This window comes from Acanthochromis polyacanthus, chromosome 10 (assembly GCF_021347895.1).
Source record: "Acanthochromis polyacanthus isolate Apoly-LR-REF ecotype Palm Island chromosome 10, KAUST_Apoly_ChrSc, whole genome shotgun sequence".
NCBI classification, from domain to species: domain Eukaryota; kingdom Metazoa; phylum Chordata; class Actinopteri; family Pomacentridae; genus Acanthochromis; species Acanthochromis polyacanthus.
The window spans coordinates 21,470,160-21,494,004 of NC_067122.1; the positions used below are offsets into that span (position 1 = coordinate 21,470,160).

Consider the following 23,845-nt stretch of genomic DNA (forward strand, 5'->3'; position numbering starts at 1 on the left):
CTACATTTTTATCTCAGAAAAAAAATGATGTCATTAAATGGGTATTTTCAACATACTGACACATTCATGACTCTTGTGTGAAATGTGTTGGCCTGTGAGATATTTTTATGTATCACCAAATTAGCCCACTTTATAGTTAGCTAACACAAGCTAGCTAACTAAGCTCGCTAGCATTAGTCTATGTAGCGAGCGTGTTTGTGTGTGTGTGTGTGTGCATGCACGTGTATTTATATAGCCAAATATTGATTGGTAGGTTTGCATGACAAATATGAAATCATTCTTGAGTGGACCAAAATATAATACAAACAAAAATATAAATGATTATTCTTAACCAAAATGACAAAAAAAAATGGCATTAAAAACAAATTGATTCTTAAAGGGTCATTTTTGACCTACTTACAGAAGAGTGTAGGATCCAATCACTCGTGCATCTAAGGGTTAATAAATAAAGCTGCTGCTGTACTTTTTTGACTAGACAGTTTGTGTTTTGAGTCCATGTTAAGTCATCTGACAAATGTATGCCAAGAAACTTGAAGTCTGTCACCTTCTTCAGTGCTTCCCCGTTTATCTCCAGAGGCTGATGTTCATTTTGAAAGAACCATTTTGCAGAGTGCTGAGTCGCTGCGTGTGCAGGTGCCACCATCTTGAGTCTACGCCTCCACCTTTGTGCTACATTTACTGCATGTATGCAGTGTATTGTCTGTGAAGGATAACTAGTAACTAGATGCTTTCTCTTTCAGTTGATTGCGGTTCAGATAGTCTGTCTTGGGACCGTCTGACCACTTGTGTTTCTTGTCATGTGGGACATCACAGGACTTACTTTGAAGGATACAATTTTATCATAAGTGGCATTAATGATGGGGAAACTAAAGATAATAAACATAAACTGCAGCAAACAAGAATTTCTGACTTTTAAAACATCTACTGAGAAACATATTTGTGAACACTAAGATGTGGACATAAAGTGGAGGAAAGAAATGTCATAACACCTTGCTGGTTCCTGTAAAAGAAACCACTTTCGATGCCACAGCAGTCTATGAGGGGCTGAAAAGCACATCTTCTTTTCACACTTACCTCATCATACACGAAGTGCAAAGTTTGTTCTTACTAACCTGACAGTCAAGACAAAACAGCCTAAAACTGTTCATGATCACATATCTAAATATGTTTTAATCTTCTTAGTTTAATAAAATTGTATTATTTATACAAAAGTTGTTTTGAGACAAACTAAAGAAACTGATATGGGCTGACCTCAACTGTAACAGAGTTTGGACTATAATGAATAACAATAAGGAACCATCTCAACCATACTGTGGCCTTAATCAACCACACTTGGGGACTAAATAAAGAAAGAATCCTCAGTACATCAAATGAAACTGAGTTCAACCTTTCAACCTTCATCGCACCTGCACACAAACACAGCATACTTTGTACGCTAGCCAGAAGCAGTGGGTGACAATTTGTTGCAACGTCTACTTGACTTGTGTACATAAAATCATACATATTCTTCTTGGGTTTTTTTCTGTTTCCAGTCCTCACTAATAAACATTTTCCATATGCTAGTCACTTTGTATTTCATCATCGTTTTTCAGTTGTTCAAGAAAATGACTGTTTAACCAAAATGAGAAGTGCAACTAGACCATGCCGTGATCTAAAGCCCTGCACAGGAAGAGAATGTGTTGTCATTATTAGTTCCTGTCGGCTCATTCCTACATAGGGTCTCACACTGTGGTATCCGCTTTTTGTAGAAAGATGCTCAAAACGAGGAAAAGGAAGCATATCACAGATGCTTATGCTTGGTAATCCCCTCGCATATTAAAAACCACATTCAACCCACAACCAAAAGGGCAAATAAAAATTTAAAAAAAGATTATTTCCATTAACTAACACTAACACCCAGAGCTGGATTGCAGTGACACCATATTTTTTGTTCCATTGCCAAGTTTGAATATGTGAAGGAACAAACTGCATTCGACTGATTCGTACTGAAACACTCCCCAGCCCTCAAAAAGCAATAAGCCATGAAATATTTACAGAGTAGGAGTATGAAATATTCAAGCTTGCTAAGTGCAGTCAGTCTGTCAGAATGAAAATGAGGTTCGTCTGAGGTGGCAGAAATACTGTGCCTCTGCAAAAACTGTGTAGTTTCCAAATCCCCAAAGAAGTCAACGAGAGAAGGTCATGAAATGAGTCACATTTCTGTTGGTGTCTGTTTTCTAAAAAAAGTCACACTTGCTGACCACATGGTCGTTGGTGTTTAAGCCGCACCATATGCAGCAATCAATGAAAGTCCCTTTCACTACTTCTTATTGTCAGGGAACTGCCTTTGTTTCTTTAAATCAGTTTGACCTGATTTTAACATACACTATATTGCCAAAACTATTTGCTCACCCATCCAAATAATCAGAATCAAGTGTTCCAATCACTTCCATGGCCACAGGTGTATCAAATCAAGCACCTGGGCATGCAGACTGCTTTTTCAAACATTTGTGAAAGAATGGGTCGCTCTCAGGAGCTCAGTGAATTCCAGATGTGCAACAAATCCAGTCTTGACATTTCCTCACACCTAAGTATTCCACAGTCAACTGTCCGCTGTATTATAAGAAAGTGGAAGTGTGTGGGAACGACAGTAACTCAGCCACCAAGTGGTCGGCCACGTAAACTGATGGAGCAGGATCAGCGGATGCTGAGGCGCATAGTGCCAAGAGGTTGACACCTTTCTGCAGAGTCAATCACTACAGACCTTCAGACTTCATGTGTCCTTCAGATTAGCTCAAGAACAGTGCTTCAGCAGAGAGCTTCATGGAATGGGTTTCCATGGCCGAGCAGCTGCATCCAAGCCATACATCACCAAGTGCAATGCAAAGCATTGGATGCAGTGGAGTAAAGCACGCTGCCACTGGACTCTAGAGCAGTGGAGATGCGTTCTCTGGACTGACCAATCATGCTTCTCTATCTGGCAATCTGATGACCAGTCTGGGTTTGGTGGTTGCCAGGAGAACCATACTTGTCGGACTGCATTGTGCTGAGTGTAAAGTTTGGTGGAGGGGGGATTATGGTGTGGGGTTGTTTTTCAGGAGCTGGGCTTAGCCCCTTAGTTCCAGTGAAAGGAACTCTGAATGCTTCAGACATTTTGGACAATTCCATGCTCCCAACTTTGTGGGAACAGTTTGGAGCTGGCCCCTTCCTCTTCCAACATGACTGTGCACCAGTGCACAAAGCAAGGTCCATAAAGACATGGATGACAGAGTCTGGTGTGGATGAACTTGACTGACCTGCACAGAGTCCTGACTTCAACCCGATAGAACACCTTTGGGATGAATTAGAGCGAAGACTGAGAGCCAGGCCTTCTGGTCCAACATCAGTGTGTGACCTCACAAATGCGCTTCTGGAAGAATGGTCAAAAATTCCCATAAACACACTCCTAAACCTTGTGGACAGTCTTCCCAGAAGAGCTGAAGCTGCTGCAGCTGCAAAGGGTGGACCGACGTCATACTGAACCCTATGGATTAGGAATGGGATGTCACTTATGTTCATATGCGAGTCAAGGCAGGTGAACAAATACTTTTGGCAATATAGTGTATACTGTATATATTTTTACATTTTTTTAATCCCAGGTTTCACATTTCAGATGGATACATTTTCAGATTTAAAATATAATAACAATTTAGGTTTACGTGGCTTTTAGGGTTTACATGGTTTTATGCATTCACAAAACCCTTTCAAAACTGGATGTACCTTAAAAATGCATTGTCATCACTGAAAGAGTCAGTTCACCCGAAAATTTTGCAAAAATAATAAGATTTTACCATGTACCTCTTGCAGTTTCCTGAAATGTTTTGGCTTAAGCTTGTCTGGTTTCAAAACATCTCAAAAAATGGGCAAGTAAAACCAAAAGCAGTTTATGGGGAGAAGTCTGTCATAGAGCGGTAAGCAGGCATTTAACTGGTTTCATTCTTGCTGCACTAATAAATATTTTAATGCTTGTATCAGCAATTCCGTGTCATCTCCACTGTTATGTAAAGTCTTCAGGAGTCCTTGAATTAATCCTCTTTTCATTGTACATCATATCACTCTCTCACTGATGACACTCACATCTGTTTTTCTGCTAAGCCGAAGCCTCCCTCAATGATTGTTTAGTCACTAGCAAAGATGGGATCTCCTTTCATTTTCTCCTTCTAAATCCTGATAAAACGGGGATTCTGTGAGCCATTTCACTCAAACCTACAGATTTGAATCTTGGTATTGTCTTCTTGTCCTCTCCGTCTTTCACACTATTAATTCCAATTAAGTCCATCTGCATGTACACTACCATTCAAAAGTTTGGGGTCACCCAGACAATTTCATGTTTTTCATGAAAAACACACACTTTCATTCATGTGCTGACATAATTGCGCAAGGGTTTTCTAATCATCAATGAGCCGTTCAACACCATTAGCTAACACAATGTAGCATTAGAACACAGGAGTGATGGTTGCTGGAAATGTTCCTCTGTACCCCTATGGAGATATTCCATTAAAAATCAGCAGTTTCCAGCTAGAATAGTCATTTACCACATAAACAATGTCTCGACTGTATTTCAGATTAGCTTAATCTCATCTTCATCAAAAAAAAAACTGCTTTTCTTTCAAAAATAAGGACATTTCTAAGTGATCCCAAACTTTTGAACAGTAGTGTGCATCAGTCAATCAGTTAAACATTGTTCAAAATGCAGCTGCCAAGCTATTAACTAGAACAAACCAGCAGTCCCACATTACCCCCGCTGTTGTATTCCTCCACTGGTGACCTGTAAAATTCAGAATAAGTGACAAAATCCTCATGAGTACATGCAAGGCACTATGTGACTTCGCCTCCAGTTATATCTGCGATCTCTTCATTTCTAAATCCAATACACAAATCTGAGCCTTTTATCCATCCAATGCTTCAACTGCAAAGCAAAAGGTGATTTCAGTTTGTAGCCCGTTTTCTGGAGTCATCTGCCCTAATCTATCAGATTAGAAGAATGTTTTGACTTTGTAAGTGGCTTCTAAACCACTGTCCTTACAGGCAAAACCACTGATAGTTTTGCTTTGTCTCACTGTGCTGCTTCATTTTGCTAATTTAGTCGAATTTTGTTTACTATGTGTGTTTGTAAAGTATTTTGTATCTGTGTGTTTGAAAACAGACTTTTAAATAAAACTTCACTTACTTACTTCATAAAAAATTTAAGTATTTAATTGAGGAGAAAAAAATCCTTTGTAACTAGTTTTGGACATATATTTCACTGAACATATATCTAAACTTTTATCAGTAAAATGGGAAAAAAAACATATATTGTACATTCCTTTACCTTCAAGGTGCATTCATTGTTGTTGTTTTTTTAGCAGCCATGGGTTCCCTCACACAGCAGTCTATATTAGAAATGCTTCCATATTACAGGAAAATGAGAATTTCAGTTCATGTCTCTTCTCTTTGCTGAGTCCTTGCTTTCTGTTTCCCTCCAGCCTTGTGGTTGGAATACATAAGAAAAGAGAAGGAAATTTGAATTCTGATGGCCTTTCACTTTGACCTGAAAAGTGAAAGAGGACACTGAAACTGAAAATGTAATTTCTACTGAAACTAAGCATTTCTTTTAAATCTGTGCTCATGAACTCATATCTTATCAGATCTATCTGGTGGTTTTGATATCAAACAACTGATGAGGAAATGGCGACCGGGATCCATCAGATAAGGCTGAAAATACTGATTGAATCGCACCACAAATGTCATGAGTGAACAACGACCACGCAGCTACAGTGGAAAAAGACGAGAGAGCTTGCCTTCGTTTTTTCCGAGCATTCACACATTTGATTTGGGTGTGCAAATGCTAAAGGTGTTAACCACCGGTGCACACGAAATTCAGCTGAAAGTCACGTTGCAAAGATCACAAGCCCACATTCTGTGTTGCAGTGATAAAATAGTTCACACATCTCGTCTAATTTTAGCAATTTGTGTAAGAAAGGTACGCCGACATGTCATTTTATTACTCGTTGTTAGATTTCATTGTTCTGATTGTTGTGAAACAGATGTAACAATATGATTAAGCAAAACAGAGACTTAATGTTCTTTTTCTTACCGTATTTTATTGTCACATATTCAGTTTAGTTGTGTCCTTGCCTGATTGTTTAAGATAAATTGTGTGACACAGTGTTGTGGGAATCCCGTCAAAATAAAAGCAGCAAACAGAGTTGTCTTTTGTGTGTTTAGGGTGTTTATGTGATGTTTAGTCTGAATAAAAAGGGATCACAAGCTCTTCTATTTACTCAGTTATTCAGCAGAAAACTATGGTTTTGTTCTATTTTTTTAAATAAAAGTGTAAACTTTCCATCTACTGCTGTTGATTTCCAACACATTATATTCCCAAAGAGATCAAACAGTACAGATCAAATGGGTTCGGCAATCTTTATCAAGCTTTAGCAGAGATACCGTAAGTGTGTTTGTGTGTCTGTGACCAGCTGAATCCAGACAGTGAAGATTTCTCTGACACCTGGAATCTCTCATTTGAAGAACACATTCTGATAACTCAGCAGTTTCAGTTCTAAAAATGATAATATTTTTCCAAGCACTATTAGTTTAGCCAGATTTTACACGGGGAGCATGTCTACAAAATACAAATTCTAGTTTTCCACGATTTTCCGGATCAAAATCTGGATTTCCACTACAACCGATGAACCCAACACAGCTTAAGAGGAAGATTTCATTTGTACTTTCCTTTTCCATACCTCACTTTCCATCTTCTTAAAGACCTCTGTTTGGTTCCCTTTGGCGGCACCCATGGCCATAAGCAGGTGTGGCATTAGATTTACCACGTCCTGGTAACAATCACCACAAATGAAAATGGAAATGAATGTCTGCTGAGGGGAGATAAAAGGTAGTTTGCCATATCAGATAAACTGTATTGACCCTCTCTGGCAGTAAGGCGACTGATGGGTTTGTGATTTTGTAGCTCTGTATATGCAAGATGTTGATGGATAGTGACTTTAAGAGATGTGTCTGAATGAAAACCTGTGAGAATTCCATTGTAGTTATATATAATGTCGCTTATATTTAGTCTGAATCAAGACTTTGGCTCTAAATGAATTAGGTTCATTTCCATAGTTGTTAATACTTTAAGGTGCTCGATTTAATTTGCATACTACTTAGTTTAAATTCTGCAATTTATGATACTGTAGAGTCTGACCTATATTATTATATTAGTTACCTTATTCTCCATGATTTGTACTACTATAGAATTTCAGACTTAATATATATTATAGTCGGGCAAAGCAGTATTTTCTATATTTTTTGTAGGGCTTTAATGCTGAATATGTACATTACCTCAGTAAAATTTCACCATAAGTAAGACTTTAGGGTCAAAACCTCAGTATTTAGATTTGAATAGTTACTTAATAAAGAAAATCATAGTGGTTTTATTTGTCCTTTTTTCCCTTTAAACTGATCAGCACTTTAGTGCAATGGCTGTTGTTTTTAACATATTATATAACTAAGGTGTCTTTATTAGTTTTCCTTTGGGAGAAATTTGTCTATATAACTGTGTCACTTGATTTTACTCATATTACAAATACACATCAGTAGGAAACAAAAATGCAAGTGACCCAAACACCATCATTTAACATGGATATTTTGCATTCTGACAGGATCCATTTGTTTGTATCTTTGTTCTTTATGAATCCAAAATAATAAAATGTTCAAAGGAACAAAAACATTTGTTCATATTTGGGTTGACTATTTACACAAACAGTGTGCTAAAATTGTATGTGTACAAGCAGTTTTACAGTTCTGATAGGTCACACAGCTTTATTTTTACTGTTTTTTTCACATGCACATTTTTAATGTACTTTTACAATATAAGTCATAATCATATTAGTAGTGCTGTAACCAGAGCTCACGGGGAGTGGAATGAGTGGGAGTTTTAGTCCTGTGGTTTTTCAAGTTTCACTTTCCAATGTCGAAAAATTCCCTTGGTGAACAGAAAGATGAGGGATGTGGCCAAGAACAGTATTTAAAGACGGCCCTCAACCTCTCCATCTCACAGTTCTCCTGTCAGCAAGCCTTCCTCAGCTCTTGCTAACCTCTCTGGCTGCCATCATCTTGACCACACTTTTTCAGCACCGGTGTCATCTTGACCAAAGAGGAAACCAACAATGTCTGGCATTATGAAAGTGTTTCTGCTCATCGCTGTCATGTTCTGCATCTCTGAAGCCCAAAGTAAGTGTTTTGAAACCACATTTTTTGATTTGGGATTCACAGATAATGTGAGATTTGTATTAATGTGAGCTTGAATTGCTCAAAGGATTAATCTCTTCTCTTTGTCTTATTTGCAGGCGATAAAAGCCAGCAGTGTCTGTGTCAGCGTCTCAAGAATCGCATCGTTTCGAAGGCTGAGATTAAGGAAATCCAGATCTACCAAGCAACCGTCTTCTGTACCAAAGTCGAGATTGTGTAAGTTATGAGTTTCCATCAGTCAGAAATGTGACAAGTTATTTTAGAAATTTGATGTTGATATATTCACTTGATATTTGGACTGTAGCTCAAATAAAACATAACATACATAATGAATTAAAGGACACGGCAAAATTTCTTGAAGTCAGTGTAACTAAGTGTTAAATAAGCATTGCATTTTAAACACTGATATGCCTTTTTAAGACACAAAATCTCTGAAAATCAATGCCCCTATCTATGTATATGCATCTGTTCATCTGTTCTGTTTAATTGAACTTGTCCCTGTTTTCTATTTCTGCAGTGTCACCCAGAAAAACGGCTTTCGCTATTGCCTGAACCCCGAGCTGGCCCCAGTGAAAAAACTCATGACTGTCATGATGTGAGTATTATTACACAAACCCAAGCATCACCTTCAATACACTGACCACCAAATTACCAATATTTATGTTTGAATGAAGAACGTAGATAGACATAATCTACTGAATAAGGATGAATTTTGGGTTCTGTTGGTATGTATCTAATGAGCGCTTGTTTTACTCTCATTTCCAGGAACAAGCAGAAATCCTCTACAGCTTCACCATCTGATCTGACTTACACTGCAGGCAGCACCAGCACCGGCACCAGCACCGGCACCGGCACCGCTCGCAACTAACTCACTCCGTTATAACTTTCTGCCCGAACAAGAACCTCATTCGATCTCTGACCCTCTCAACAAAAGCACCTTCAACAAATATAGATGTAAAATAATTGAAACTTTCTGTCTATTTATCTTCTATTTATACTGATGTGCACTTACAGTATATCTCTTTTCTTTGTGTTCTGTTTTTTTCTGATATGTTTTTGTACATTTATATATGTGTTGTAGATTTTTCAGAATTTTTGGTACCTTTAATTTTTTATGACAAGAAGAAAAATAAAGAAAAGTCACAAAAGCACTGAGTTTGTGTTTTCTGTTCCGAGCTCGATGCAGTCTGTGTCCTACTAGTGTATCAACGCTGCTACCTGGTGGATCAGGGCTGTTAATGCAAGAAGTGTAGTGTGACACTTCATGTGGCCAGAGGGCTCATGCATTCTCAGAATGCTGAGCATTAAATATCTACAGGCGTTACATTCGGTTACATTCTGGGGCATCTTCGCAGCACAACTGACACCAAAAGCTACCAGAGCAGTCTGGGATAACAGGGTCAATAACCGGCCAGCACCATGTGCTGACGCTCAGCTGTGACAAGGGCGGCTCAGCTGTGGTGAGTCTCATAGGCTGGTATCCTCTACGCCCACACACACCCCCACCGCTCACTCACTCACACTAGACTTAATATTGATATATTGCATTTCCTGACCCCTGACCTTAACCTTAACCTTCACAGCTACATACGTAATCCAGCTGCAGCCTAAACCTCATTCTAACGTCAACCTTCACACCAAATCATAACCTTTAAACAGGCCAACCAAACTGTACTCATTTACAGAAATGACCTCAATAGAGTTAAAAAAAAAAAAAAAAAAAAAAAAGGTCCTTAAAGGACACCAATGCAGGCCTCCCAGCTGACAGGGAATGTCCCGCAACATTGGATAACATTATCTCCAAGTTTTACTTTTAAAAAAGTGATAACATTACCTATAAGTTCTACAATATTCTTCAAAGAAAATTTTCAAGCAATGTTTAAGTAATATTTTCGTTTCCAGTAAAGTTCCTAAAAATAAATAAATAAAAAATAAAGTTTAGCTCATATCAACATTCAGAGGTTGCTGTCAGGAACACAGATGATCTGATTAGAGCTTATCAAGGCCTCAGATTAGCAAATGTTTGGATACAGAACATTTTAGAACATCCATTCAACCATTGATTATCAATAAATTGCTTAATCTTCATTAGGGTCACAGGGGGCTGGAGTCTATCCCTGCTGACTTAGGGTGAAGGTAGGAGACATTCTATCACAGGGCTGCACAGAAAGACAATCAATCACACCTAGAGAAAATTTAGAACTACCAATTAACCACAGCATGTTTTTGGACTGCAGGTGGAAGCCGGGGAACCCACGTATGCACAGATAGAATATGCAAACTCCTTGCATAAAGATCCCAGGCCAGGATGGGAACCATGAATCTTCTAGCTGCAAGGCGACAGTGCTAACCACTGAGTCACTGTGCAGCACTTATGATGTCTCCACAATGAAAGCAAATCAAAGATGGTGTCAAGGCAGCATAGAAGCTTTTTTTAGTTATCCTACCTTTAAGAAGAACACTCTGGGAACTAAAAGAAAACATCCTACTGTAAACAATAGTCAAATTTTGCTTGTGAAACAAAAATAATAGAGAGCTGATGTATGCAGATATTAGCTTTTGATACTTTACACCAAAACTTAATTCTAACATGAACCAAAAATCTAAAAATAAAAATAAAATAAAAAAACTCCTTTGGTTTATACATTTATTTATTTAGCATTTATTTATGCATATTATACACACATATTCACTCCTAAATCTACTCTGTGCCCATCTCAGGTTGCTATTTATATATAAAAAACAGTCACAAATATCCACCACAATGGTAAGAACAGCCTCAGCATTGCTATGCAGCACCACACACTTCCCAAACATCGTGCAGGGCTTTAAGTTTCAGTGATCACTTCCGAGGCTGGTCTGCAGGAGGTGGGTTCAGCGGTGCCGTGTGTCTGTCAGTCGATCTCTGTTTGTTTTGTACGTCCAAAAGTCATGGATGAACTCACCGGTGCGCAAAGGATTCGCTCGGTAAGTCTGGCAAAACGGTGCGACGGTGACAAAACCTCTGCAGCTGTGGAGTGATTCCAGGCGGCAGGAGAGGAAATCTGGCTGGAAGGTGAGTGTTCGGACATTGTTAGTTCATGTTAACGCTGCACATGCCTGAATGTAATTCTAACAAATAAAAATAAAAGCGCAGGGTGTAGTTATAGCATCTAATAGATGAAGGTACCGTGGATTATCTCAGCTTTGAAAAAAAACGATTTAGCCACTCAATTTAAGGTGTGGCCTCCTGGGACATACAGCAACTAAAATCGCTTTTTAACATGAGTTGTTTTTTTTTGTTTTTTGTAAAGAGTGTACAGTTTTCATTGCACATACGTCCATGGCGTGACTTGGTTTCCTTTTGTTTTTTTGCAAGTCACTCTATCTGGTAGGGGCTTCCTACTGTGCTGACGTGAACAAAAGCGTGATGTCTATCTGGAAACGAGCAGACAAACCTCCAGAATAGCTTCCATCTAAAAAAAACCTGAATCCTGCTACTATAAAAAACAGGATTTATTTTGCAGATCCTCATCTGTTTACTGAGGAACAGAGTGCAATGGAAAATGAGCTCAGATAAGAGTGATAAGGAAGACTGATAGTAAATTCACTATAATACAAGACGACTGATCACTGTCCTTGTACTTTATGTAATAGGGAACCAAGTGCAGAACAGGATCCATTTCATCAGATATAAGAAGTTTCATTTCCCTGTGAATAAAAGAGCTGCTTAGATTTACAGTTACATAAATCAGTTGTGAGCGTGACTCTGACATAAACTAATATTAATGACAGCGCTGTAACCAGACCCTGTGGTTCTATTTGGAGCATGTCAGGAACAGGACATGCTGCACAGCAAACACACCTCTAATGTGTTTATTCTCTGACTTAACCGTGATTAGGGCAACGAAAACATGCATGCAGTACATTTGTTAGCCTACCTTCTTCTCTATGCCTACGGTGAAAGGATTTGCACCCGGTGTTGTTGCATTGCATACTTTTCCTCATTAGGAGCAGGCCTTTCTAGCGGCCTAATGATGTCTGTGTGATGTCATGTGATGAAGTGCTCAGGTTTAACATCAAGCTGAGTGAAGGGAGAACCTCCACACTGTCAGAGTCTGCGGTGGTCAGTCCCTCTAATCTGGTGTCGAAATGGCCTCCAGACAGGGAGACATTCCAGGTAATGTAGTATTTTATATTTGTCAAATGATCTCCTGTATGGTGCATTCACCGCTGCTGTAGCATGTCTTCTTCACTCCCATTCTACAGCCCTTGAGTCTGGCACTTCATCCGGACTCTTCGGTGCTTTTTCGTCTCCGATTGCAATGAGCCGACGCAACATCAGCTACGATGAGCACATGGATGCCCCCATGCATTCACCACCTCCTGACTTGACTGTCAACATCTTATGGAAAGACCCAGTCATCCCACAACACAAGTTCAGGAACACTGCAGAGGTACCCCCTGTTTACTGTTACTTCCTCAGCCACATTGTTTTAAACTGGTTATCTGAACAAAACGTTCTTTGTATCGGCTCGTGTTAAACTCGGTCTTGAGGGTTTGCTGCATACCTGGACGCTTTTAATTTCCTCATTCGACTGTGATGTAACTGGTTTGTTAATTCTAACAGTATAAACTTGTGTGAACAGGAAGGTGAGAGTGATGGGAAGCCACTGACTTTTGAGGTACCGTCGCCAGCTAAGTCCCCGGTGCCTGTGGTGAGAGCCAAAGCCACCTCTTTAATGAGCTCGCTAATGATCAGTAAGTCAACAAAACCAGCTGAGTAACTTAATGAATCAACTTTTATTCTGATTTGATGAATATCAAGACACTTTGTCACTACATGTCACAGAGTTGTGCACATATGCAGAATCATATACATATATTGTCTTAATTGGCTAACATTTAGTAGTTTTAATGGTATCTGTGGCAGTATGAAGGAGCTAAACACTGACTGCACTGTTTGCCCATCTTCACTCAGAGCAAACCCAAGAGAACATGCAGAAATTTGAGCACCAGGCAGGGCTGACAGATGCTGGATATTCTCCCCACAAAGGCCTCTCTGCAGAGGATACCCGCTTCCACCGACGGGGTGATGGCACGCTGCCAGTAAGTATGAATAACTGTGAGGGTATAAGGCTCGATATGGCAAGGAACACTGGAAAGTTTTGTCTCCGTCCACCATTAATAACTTAATAAACTGATGAAATATATTTTCTCACTAAATGTCCGACGGGTGTGTTTAGAGGGCAGCGCAACTTAAATGGAAGGTCATAGGTGTGAATTGACAGAAGTCTGCTTTGGATCAAAAGTCATAGCAAAACAAGAGAACCAAGACTGTTTAAGTTTATTCTACCATTAGTAAATCTTTAGCAAGATCCAGCTGATGTGTTTCTAACTGATCAGGGAAATTTTATTAGAAAATGCTGCATTGTCACACACCAGTTTTTAAAAAATACATATTTTCAAGGTCATATTGGAGTGTTTCAAACAATGAAATCAGGAATAATGTGTTGGCAGCAAAATTTAACTTGCACAAATAGAAAAAAAGTGAAATGGTAACTGATTACAAGATTTTATGTAGTGGGATTGACCTTTATACAATGATTAGCACATTTTTCCAAATGGTACACATTCATACAGTCCTGTTTGTGTGCGCATGTGCATGCTTGTGTGTTTGTGTGTTTGTCTGTGTATGAACAAAGGTTGTGTTTTCTTTTCTGTATGGATCTGTCTGTTTTGGCTCACCTGCTATCAACTGACCTGTTCCAAAATGTTGTAATGCTGAACACAGAAGAACACAAACGCATTGTGAGGACAATATTCCAACCTATAGAGCAATGTTTTGTGAAAATGTTGTGAGAAATGTGAGTGATAATACTATATTGTTATAGTCTGTTGCAGAGACAGCAGGCTAAACATGGAACATCTCGGTAAACAAATTACGTAATATCACTCTGCTATCAGTGCTGTTGCCAAGCAACGCCCTCACATGAAACGAGCCCTCTTATTTTCTGAAACCGACCAATCACGGAGCTCCTTACAAAGGCAGGCCGACTGCTGTGTGTATAGAGGGGACCGTCGATCTTTTCGTGAAATAATCGACACTGAAACAGCAAATTATGGACGAAATGCCAGAATTCGTCGGACTGAAACGTCAAAGAAAACTTATCATAAAAAGGTGTGTCTAAGGTTTATTGTATTTCGTTCCCGGCGTTTGTGCATTGCGGCCTAAAGTAGGCCGTTAGCAAAGCAACCTTGTGAGCTAGCTAGCAAAACTGGCATTCCAGCTAACCCGAGTAAACACAATTATTTATTCGTGATGTTATCCGGCGATTATAATCCAAAGCCAGGTTTAGGTGAACTAACGTAAAGCTAATGATTGAGACAAAGGCAAAGAGACTCTTGTTTACTGGCTACGTACCGATAGCTTAGCGTGTAGCTTGGTAGGTTTAGTTTTGTATGTTAGCTGTTATGTGGCTGCCCAACGACCGCTAGCAGTACACCGGCTAATTATCGGCTAGGCAGCATTTAACAGTGATGCTGGTTCATAAAGATGGAAGCTCCAGAGAAATACATTCCTCGGAGACAGCTCTCATGGCAGTCGAGGGTTGTTGTTCTTGTGTTTATCTAACCCTAGCCCCAGTTTGTGCCTCTCATATGATAACGTTAGTAAATGGTACAGCTAGACTTTGGCTAGCGTTTGTTGCACTTGTCCCTTGAAGTCTAGTTTTTGGAAATATATTCCACACGATTTATGTCCCTCTCAAAAAGGCCAAGTCATTTTCCTTCTCAAACCTCTGTTAAATTGCTTGGATGACCTCAAGGCCTGGATGTCCCTAAATTTTCTCAGTTTTAATGAAAAAAAAAAAGACTGAAGTGATGGTCTTTGGTGTCACTTCTGTGACTCCTCCAATTGATCTGGGTTCCTTGGCACAGTATACCAAACCAATAGTTACGACTCTAGGGATAAAAGTGGACTCTGATCTTAAGTTTGACAACCAGATTAAAGGTGTGGTGAAAAATAGATTCTTCCAGTTAAGGCAGCTGGCAAAAGTCAAACCTATTCTGCAGACAGCAATTTGAAATAGTGATCCACTCCTTTGTGACCACTCGGCTGGATTACTGCAATGCTCTTTATATGGGGTTAGTGGGTCCTCCATTGCTCGTGTACAGTTCATTCAGAATGCCCCTGCACGTCTTTTAACTGGTACAAGAAAGTTTGAGCACACTTCACCGATTTTAGCTTCACTGCACTGGCTGCCTGTCCTTTTTAGAATTCATTTTAAAATGCTTTTATTTGCTCTTAAATCATTACATTGTCTCAGCCTCCAATACCTGTCTGATCTTCTTCATCCATATACTCGGAGCCGATCCGTCAGGTCAGCTGACAAGCTGCTCCTGAGGGTCCCCAAAACAAGGCTGAAGCTCAGAGGGGATCGAGCATTTTCCGTGGAAGCTCCAAAGCTTTGGAATGAGCTGCCACTGCACATTAGACAGGCCTCTGCGTTGTCTAATTTTAAAACCCACCTTTTCTCATTGGCATTTCACACCAAGTAGGTTTGTTGTTTTCATGTGCTTATATATCTGGGAGGGGCAGTCCAGTTTGTTTAGTCTATATTTATTGCTTTTGTTTTAAATCTTAGTTTTTAATATTTTTAATCTTGTTGATTATGCTTATGTACAGCACCTTGGTCAACTGTGGTTGTTTTACAGGTGCTTTATAAATAAATTTGATTTGACAAATTCCAGTTTTGCCTGACTTGCTGCCAATTGTGCTACATGTCAGAAGAAATTGTTTAATAACGTGTGTGAAATAGCATGTTATTGCCTTTTTCCCAAAAAATATATGAAGATCATATTCACTGCACTGCGTTTGTTTGTTTGTTATTTTACGTGGCTGTTTTTTGTTTCCATATCAGCTCTTTAACACCATAGTTTACACCAAAACAGTCTTAGCCTCAGGGTGTTTTTATGTCGTGTTTTTGAATGTTCTGATAGGATTTGAGGAGTGATGAAATCAGTCAGGATACTGACCTAAATATTACACAAGGGATTAAAGCACATAAAAAGTATTTTTGTTATTCATTTGTACCACGGCCAGCAGCACGTCATATACAATTTTGAAGGACCTTCAGCATGTGAATGGGAATAGGCTTGCACTGAATGGAAATTACATATTGAGCATATTATTCCAGAGATAATTACTGAATTAAACCTAAATCTCAAGGCAAGTATGTTTTAATATGTTTGTTTTTTAGCATGAAAAAATTGCTTTTGCGTGTTTGCAATCTATAGTTGCTAGTTATGTGCTTCACTCTTAAGTCATCGTGATTTTTGTCACAGAGCATTATATTTTGTATCCTGACTTTTTTCTGTCTACACACCCACACGACATGGTCACGTGTTCTGAAGGTCTCTGTCATACTTTACTATTATATTTTTTATCTCCACGTCCAGTAAAACCCTGCTGACCTTTTGCATTGTGTATTTGGGGATGGTCACTGTTTCATGGATGGCAATTTTCCGCAGATTTCCGCCGATTTAATTTCAAATGTGTACATTTCTGTGAATCGTCTAAATCCGTTGAGAAAATTTTAGGGGGGGTTAGGTACTTCCTGAAGCTAGATTTTCACTGAAGCTATCGTTCGATTGTAAACAGCCCAGCGATTGGATGGCTTCAAGCTTGGACCAATCAAATTGCTCGTAGCATTCTTTGTCACATATTCATGGCGGCGTGTTCGACTCGGATATTTGGAGATTTGGTATCGTCTTCAGCGGAATAATGAGATTTTTAACGAAGGATCAGGAGTCATCAGTCACAGAAATTGACAAAAGTGTCAAAAATAAGTTCCAATGGGAATGGCTTGAGAGAAAAGTCACTGTGAAGGTGAAAATTGGCTCAAAGATCAGCGAGGTAACAGAAACACTTGGACAATTTCTGAAGAAACCAGACGTGGCTGGAAAAGCTTTTTGTGTGTATTGTAAAGATTTGATTAATTACGGATCGCGTGGATGCGTAGCACTGTCAGACCACGCATCAAAAGTGAAGAAACGTGCCGAAACACTTGCCATCCGGCGGAACAACTATTCATTGGATCGGCGTTTTCAAAACAAACTTCGACAGTGGACAAAGTCAAAGACGTTACACATTGGGGGACTTTGGCTGAAAAGAAAGGCTGTCCAGAGACTTGCACAGCTTGCTGCAAAGAGAAGAAAATTGGCAAAATAGGAGTGTTGCAGTGAACTGACTTGTATATAGTGTACATAGTAGTATAGAACTCTTATAGATTTGTGAAATATTTTGAACTGAAGATAGTGAGAAAAGATTAAAGAACAAGTAAGTTAACTTTTCATTAAATTTGCTGACTTATTTAAGTCTAGTATTATGTTTTTGATCATTTTTATCAGTCTAAATGACTTCTAGTTTACTATAAATTTCTCAACTTCAGGAGGGCTCTGCCCCCCTGCCCCCCCAGTCAATAATTTTCAGCTGAAATCAGAATTTCCTGTTGCCATCCCTGCTGTTTAAATAGGATCAGCGCTGTGTCTCTGACTAATCATTACATCCATCACAAACATGCTCTTAATCAAACATGGACATGGCAAAAGAAGTGTCACATTAACAGTTTTGTCACTTGTCCATGTGTTGAAAACGGAACAACCAGACAACCGTGAAAATTGAAGCTTATTTTTAAATCACTTTACAAATTACAGGTGATTACAGACTAATGAAGGACATTCCCTCATTGATTGTTTCATTAGTTGTTTTTTCTGTCTGTGCAGAAGTTGAGAATGCCAAGCGGGGACTTCAAGGAGGACAGGCTTACAACATCTGCACAATCCACCCCAAGTGGCACCCCCTGTGTTACCCCCAGCGTCACCCCCTGCGTTAGTCCCCACTCATCACCGGCTCTCAGTCGCAGGTAGGTTTCATGCAGCTCAAATGTGAAGCTCATGTTGTCGTTTGATCTCAGCAGGTTTAAAAATTTTAGTCTGAAATTGGCAGAAATGAAATCCCTAATAATAACGATCATAATTTCCATACTTGGAATGCATCAAGTGCTGTATGGCAGACATTATCCTGCTCGACTGTATGTTCACATCTTGGTCTTGCTTGTTGGAAATACAGGAACTGGTTCCAGCTGAGTCCTGCACCTTCCCTTACTGTCCCAGAGCTCAACTACCCCAATCCCAGCACAGACATGGGAGGAAATGAGGGAGGAGGAGGAGAGAGATGGAGCTTCTTTGGAACTCGATCTGTGGTACAGAAGTCCCCCACAGATCCTGGCTCTGAAACCAGTACAGGTGAGAGACTTTTTACCCAGTCCTGAATCTGCATTCAGGACTGGCATTTCATTTCATCTCACTTGAAAATCTACACTGATTTCAAAAGAGAGTCAGTTGTCTAAGAGGGTTCGTCTGTGGCAGTGGAACCCGTATTGAAGTATTCAAAGAAAAAAAAATGCAGTGGCTTCATCTCAATTTGTGCTAAAAATACTGCAGTATTTTATTACCCAGTCCTGAATGCAGATTCAGGACTGGGTAAAAAGAGAGTCAGTCACAGTGTCTTGAATCACACCTGTACATCTGCGGCAGCAAATTCTTAGAAAATGCTCGCATTTCACTTTTCAGTAATAGCACTATAGCTGTGCTCCATGTAACTGTAATTTAGGTCATGAATGCCATCGTCTGCCACACCTTTCTCCCGCAGGCTTCTCTCTGCAGTCCTACTTTGGCCTGCAGAAGTCCACTACCATGGATGGCACCAGCACCCAGGTGAACCTCAAGGTGGAGGACCCTTCCAGCTTCATGCCCCCCAAGATTGATATCTCAGGCATAGAAGCCAAGCGGGTAGCTCCGCGGCCACACAAACTTAAACCTCGGGACATGAATGTTTTAACACCTTCGGGTTTCTGACATCAGACCAGCTGTGTGGCTGCTCCTTTGTGCCACATCCTCAGAAGTTTCCAACCGTCTGGTTGCTCCGTCGCTTTCCTGCCTTCCTCTGTCCCCTCCGTCTCCTTGCAAATTCACTGAGGCTGAGAGGAATGAGGACTACCCACAGTATTAGCTCACCAGCCTCAGAGACATCACTGCACTGCTACTCCCCCCAGTGGACTTCTTCAGATTGATTTGCTGTCCTCGAGAACTCCACACCATCACCTTCCTGTGTCTTCCAACTCATTGGTCCAAATAAAAAAACAGATGAAGTACATTCATTTGTCACCCCTAAAGATGGTACTGCTTTGTATTATTGTTGTCCTGTCACATATTGGGTGCATTGACTTGCAACGCCTTTCTGTCCTTGTTCCGTTGTCAGTGATGGCACGAGATTGAAGTTGAAATATCTTGTCAGTCCTTTTCAGAAGTTGATGACTTTAGCATTGCCTCTCAAGCTCAAACTGACTAGTTATTTCAATTCTAAATGCTCACATGCCTGCCTCATTTGTTGTTTTTTTTATTTTAAATAAGCTCACAAGTTGATAGTTGTGTAGTGCTTATCTCTGTCAGCATGCAGAGTAGAGTGTGTGTGACTGATTTTGTGCCTAAACTTTAAGCGTGCTTGCATTTGGCATCCATGCCATCTAAGTTTAGATTTGTTTTTTATTACATGAAAGAGCTTCTGATTTTCTTTATAAGAGTATGACTGCAGACCTGAAGTGAATTTTTTATTATTATTTCAACTCAAGTATTTTCATATTGTCCTGCTTTAAACCAACTATGTATATTCTAAATACTGCATAGTAGAGTTTGTTGAGTTTAACACATTTTTATATAGGGCCACAGTGCTGGTTCAAGAATCTATAAGAATGCAAAGCATTGAAGTGGTCATTTTCGAGTTTGGATTTGTTTGTGTCTAAGAATCTCTGCTGTTTTATTTCAAAGTTGTTGAATTCCATTAAATAATTGCACAAGGGAGATGGTCTCCCACTTACATCTGTAAATAAATGATCTTAACAAGCAAAACCTGAATCTTTGGATCTTTTTTTCATAGCATCAAGTATAGGGTCAGAATAATTTTTAAAGCCGTGAATATACATTCACATCATAATGCTTTCTGTTAATGCTTTGAATTTAGAATATATACCTAATTTAGAGCTTTTTGAGTGGATCACAGGTGGCAAAATACAAGATAATATGAAGTACAGACTAATAAAAGCATGTGAGGAGTGATGTGGAGGCTACATAGATATTTGCCAGAGCATAACTAAGTTTCTCTTGGCATTGCTCCCTGAATCGTCCAGGGATCTACAGGTGGTTATCATATCAAGACAAAATAGGTCAAATCTGACCCCTGTGGTGAAAATGTGGAATGACTTTGCAGGAAACTTTACTTGCAACCTTTGGCCAGAAGATGGCACAATAACCTCAGCATGAGATCACAGAATTTGCAGCAAGTTTCCTGTTCATTAATATGGCTTTTGTATTTCACGACGACGGGTTATCGTCAGATTAGAATCAGGAACAGAAGCATTCATGCTGCAGTCAAATAACTCATTGAGCAGCAACAATATATTTTCCCCCAAATGATAAGTAGGGCGAATAATCAGGAAATGAATTCTGCCACACAGGCATAAAGAGCAGAGGAGTCAGAAGGAGATTATGCTTCTCTCTGGTGGCTCGTCTTTCAGGTCATCCACTATGCACACACTGATTTAATTTGCGTCGTGCTGTTGTCAGAGAGACTGATTTTATTGTTATAATTATATACTGTCAACAAGTCCGCACAATGACTGAATATAATTTGATACCCCACCCCCTTCCTCACCTCAAAGCACACCCAGGCCATCAGACAATGAGCCAACAGGGAGAAATTGGAGAGAGCAGAATTTTTCTCCTAAAAGCTCAGCCCTGCCCGACTTTACAGCCTTGTTAAGGCAACAGTGACTGCCTAATAAGTACTTATTGTGTGAGAAAGAAATGTGGATAGGGTGTTGTCCCCATTTTTGTCGCTTATGGAAAAAATCTAAAATATTCGTATCATATGTTGACTTATAAATGCAAGTCAGTGTTGGGTCTTTCACACTGGAAAAAAATGCTCCTCTCAAAACAAGAAAACAAAACTTATTTCAAGGAACTTGTACCTTGAAATAAGTGAAAAAATCTGCCAATAGAGCAAGTGAAAAATGACTTGAAATAAGATGTGATATTTAGAATATTGAGATCTTAAAATTAGCTGGGAAAACTTACTTTAAGCTGTGTTTTACCAGGATTGTCAAGTTTAGGTGTCTTAAAATAAGCCAGACATGCTTAAAAAAAACACTCATAAATAGATTTTCGCTTTCATGTAACCTCCTAATTTGAGATGTATTAACTCTCCTGCTGTCTTCATTTACTGGCACCCAAAAATACTGTTTCTTCGTCTTAATAAAATCCAAAAGTCAGCAAAAAAAATCCTCAAATTACTGAAAATTTGCAAAACCTTCAGGAAGAAAATTCCAAAAATTCGTTAAAAGTTTTATTTTAAAATAATCCCCCAAATTTGGCAAGAAAATTCTTGTAAATACTTTCAAAAAATGAGTAAAAAACTTCCAAAAAAATCCTAAAAATATCTAAAATGATTACACATATATCAGAAAAACTTCTAATATTTTCTCTAAAAACATTCATTCAATAAAAAAATCAACCAAAATCCAGCGAATTTCACTGGATTTTGGTTGATTTTTTTGTGAATGTTCTTAAGAAAGATTTTTAACATTTCTTTCGTCCCCCAAAAAATGTTCAAAGATTTCCTAAAAATGTTGAAAATGCGGACATCAGAAGTTTAACTGTGAAAATATTTTTTCCCTACATTTTCAAACTTTAAAACAGATCAATTTGACCTGCAGGACGACACGAAGGTCTTACTTTGAATTTTCTTGTAAAATACACCTCAAAACAAGATAATTTCAAAATTGTTTGACTTAACAAGATATTTAAGATGCACTGTCTTAAAACAAGTCCCTCTATATTGCTGAAATGTCACTTGTGAAGGGAATTTATTTTAAATCAAGTGGGATGATGCATTTTGACTATAAATAAGACAAATAGACTTGGTAAGATTTAGAGTTTTGGCACTGCATTGGATTTTATGCTGTAGTTTTAACAAAAAACAAGGCCTGAACATGGGGTAGCACAGACATGAGCCGGACCTCCTGAAAGGAACGACCCTTTGCTTAATTACGGGCTGCTGAGCTTTTGCTTTTCAGGTGGTGCTACAGAAGGAAAGTTGGCCATCAAAAAAAGGAAGACAAGTACGAACAGAGAGCTGACAGCTAAAGCTGCAGCTGGACAGTCCTCAGTGGCAAATCCAGCGATGGACAGACGTTTGCAAGCTGAGAAGGCGGAGAGGACATAGCCCAAGGAGCCGCGAGGAGGGGAATTTGGTGAGTTTTGGTGAAACTACAAACACAGATGGAAACATTCAGTCTTGGGTCACATTTTAGTTTGAGGCGTGCAACCCGACACATCAACAGCTCAGCCAGAAACACACAGAGAAGGCAGGAGAAGCAGTGGGCGGGGGGAGTCTGGAGAGGAGAGACACAGGAAAATGAAGAAATAGAGAGCAAAGGGTGGAGTGCCTGAGCAGTCATGACATAATACAGATGGCTCTCTCTCTGGATCCGACATGACGTGGTTGTGCAGTCCCCCACCTCACCCCTCACTCTGCTCCCCACCCCCTCAAACCTCTGCTCTGATCACACTCAAAAAAAAAAAATCATTTAGCTTACTCACAGATGTGCAAGCACCACCCTGCCAGAGCGACCGCTCACCAAAACAAACACCGGGGTTGCATTCACAATTTGACACGACTCACTCACTTACTCATCTTTATTTTGAAAAACTGGCCCAGCCAAATTCCTTCCTTGACAACCTCAAAATAATAACTTTAATCTTTTACACCCCTATGACACACGGTTCAGTTGCCAGTCGGGCCAAACTACCATGATGTGAAACGATAAACAGAACACTAAGTGCCAGTTTACAGGAAGCCACGTCATTGTTGCTTTGTTTTTTTTGGGGGGTCCATCAGCTTGCCCCATGGATCCTGGTTTATGTGTGCGGGAAGTTACATGTCTGGAAAAGGTGCTGTAAAAATCTAAATGTGTATAAAGGTCAGCTTTGAGGAAGATTTATGAACTTTTATCTAATACATGTAGGAGAGGCAGAAGCATTTTATGTCAAGGTGACTCTGGGAATATGCTGGGAATTCAGCTCGGCAGCTCTTGCGTGCATGCATTCAAGTAGAGGCTTTTTTAATTAGCAGAAATTAGGTTAACGATACCTGACCTATCAACAGAGGAATGTTTTTCAGATGTGAATCATGTGGTTACAGCTTGCAAGTGTCCTCTCATGTATAGCTTATATAGAAAACACCCAGAGACGAATTTTCTAAAGTACACTAATAAACACGATAAGATAATAATATCCACAGTAGGCAAAATGAGATTTTATTGCTGGTGCTACCCTTCATTTATTACTTCAAGCTATGTATACTGTGCCTCTTATCCATACAACCAGCCGCAACAATAAAGATAATGAGTAATGTGATTATTCACGCTGCTGTTGACAAAACTGAACAAGGGATTTGAAGACCGTCCCTTCTGACGTTTGTTGGGCGGGTTGTTCGTGTCGCATC

General features: G+C 39.4%; 2 protein-coding genes across 3 annotated transcripts; both read left to right on the top strand.

Moving 5' to 3' along the window:
* Positions 1–8,037: 8,037 nt before the first annotated feature.
* Positions 8,038–9,392, top strand: LOC110948093 (C-X-C motif chemokine 6-like). Its single transcript, XM_022189485.2, has 4 exons — positions 8,038–8,226; positions 8,343–8,460; positions 8,762–8,839; positions 9,010–9,392. The coding sequence occupies exons 1-4, from the start codon at positions 8,163–8,165 to the stop codon at positions 9,110–9,112; spliced, it is 363 nt and encodes a 120-aa protein (XP_022045177.1). The 5' UTR covers positions 8,038–8,162; the 3' UTR covers positions 9,113–9,392.
* Positions 9,393–11,071: 1,679 nt separating this feature from the next.
* On the top strand, positions 11,072–20,193 carry LOC110948122 (putative monooxygenase p33MONOX). Of its 2 annotated transcripts, none has more exons than XM_022189516.2 (8): positions 11,072–11,299; positions 12,288–12,403; positions 12,493–12,680; positions 12,873–12,984; positions 13,205–13,332; positions 18,010–18,149; positions 18,356–18,531; positions 18,938–20,193. In XM_022189516.2, exons 2-8 carry the CDS (start codon positions 12,376–12,378, stop codon positions 19,141–19,143), a joined length of 978 nt encoding a protein of 325 aa, XP_022045208.1. In that variant the 5' UTR covers positions 11,072–11,299; positions 12,288–12,375; the 3' UTR covers positions 19,144–20,193. The 2 variants fall into 2 exon arrangements, with proteins under 2 accessions (XP_022045208.1, XP_051810209.1); XM_051954249.1 differs by having other exon boundaries at positions 12,295–12,403.
* The last annotated feature ends 3,652 nt before the right edge of the window (positions 20,194–23,845 follow it).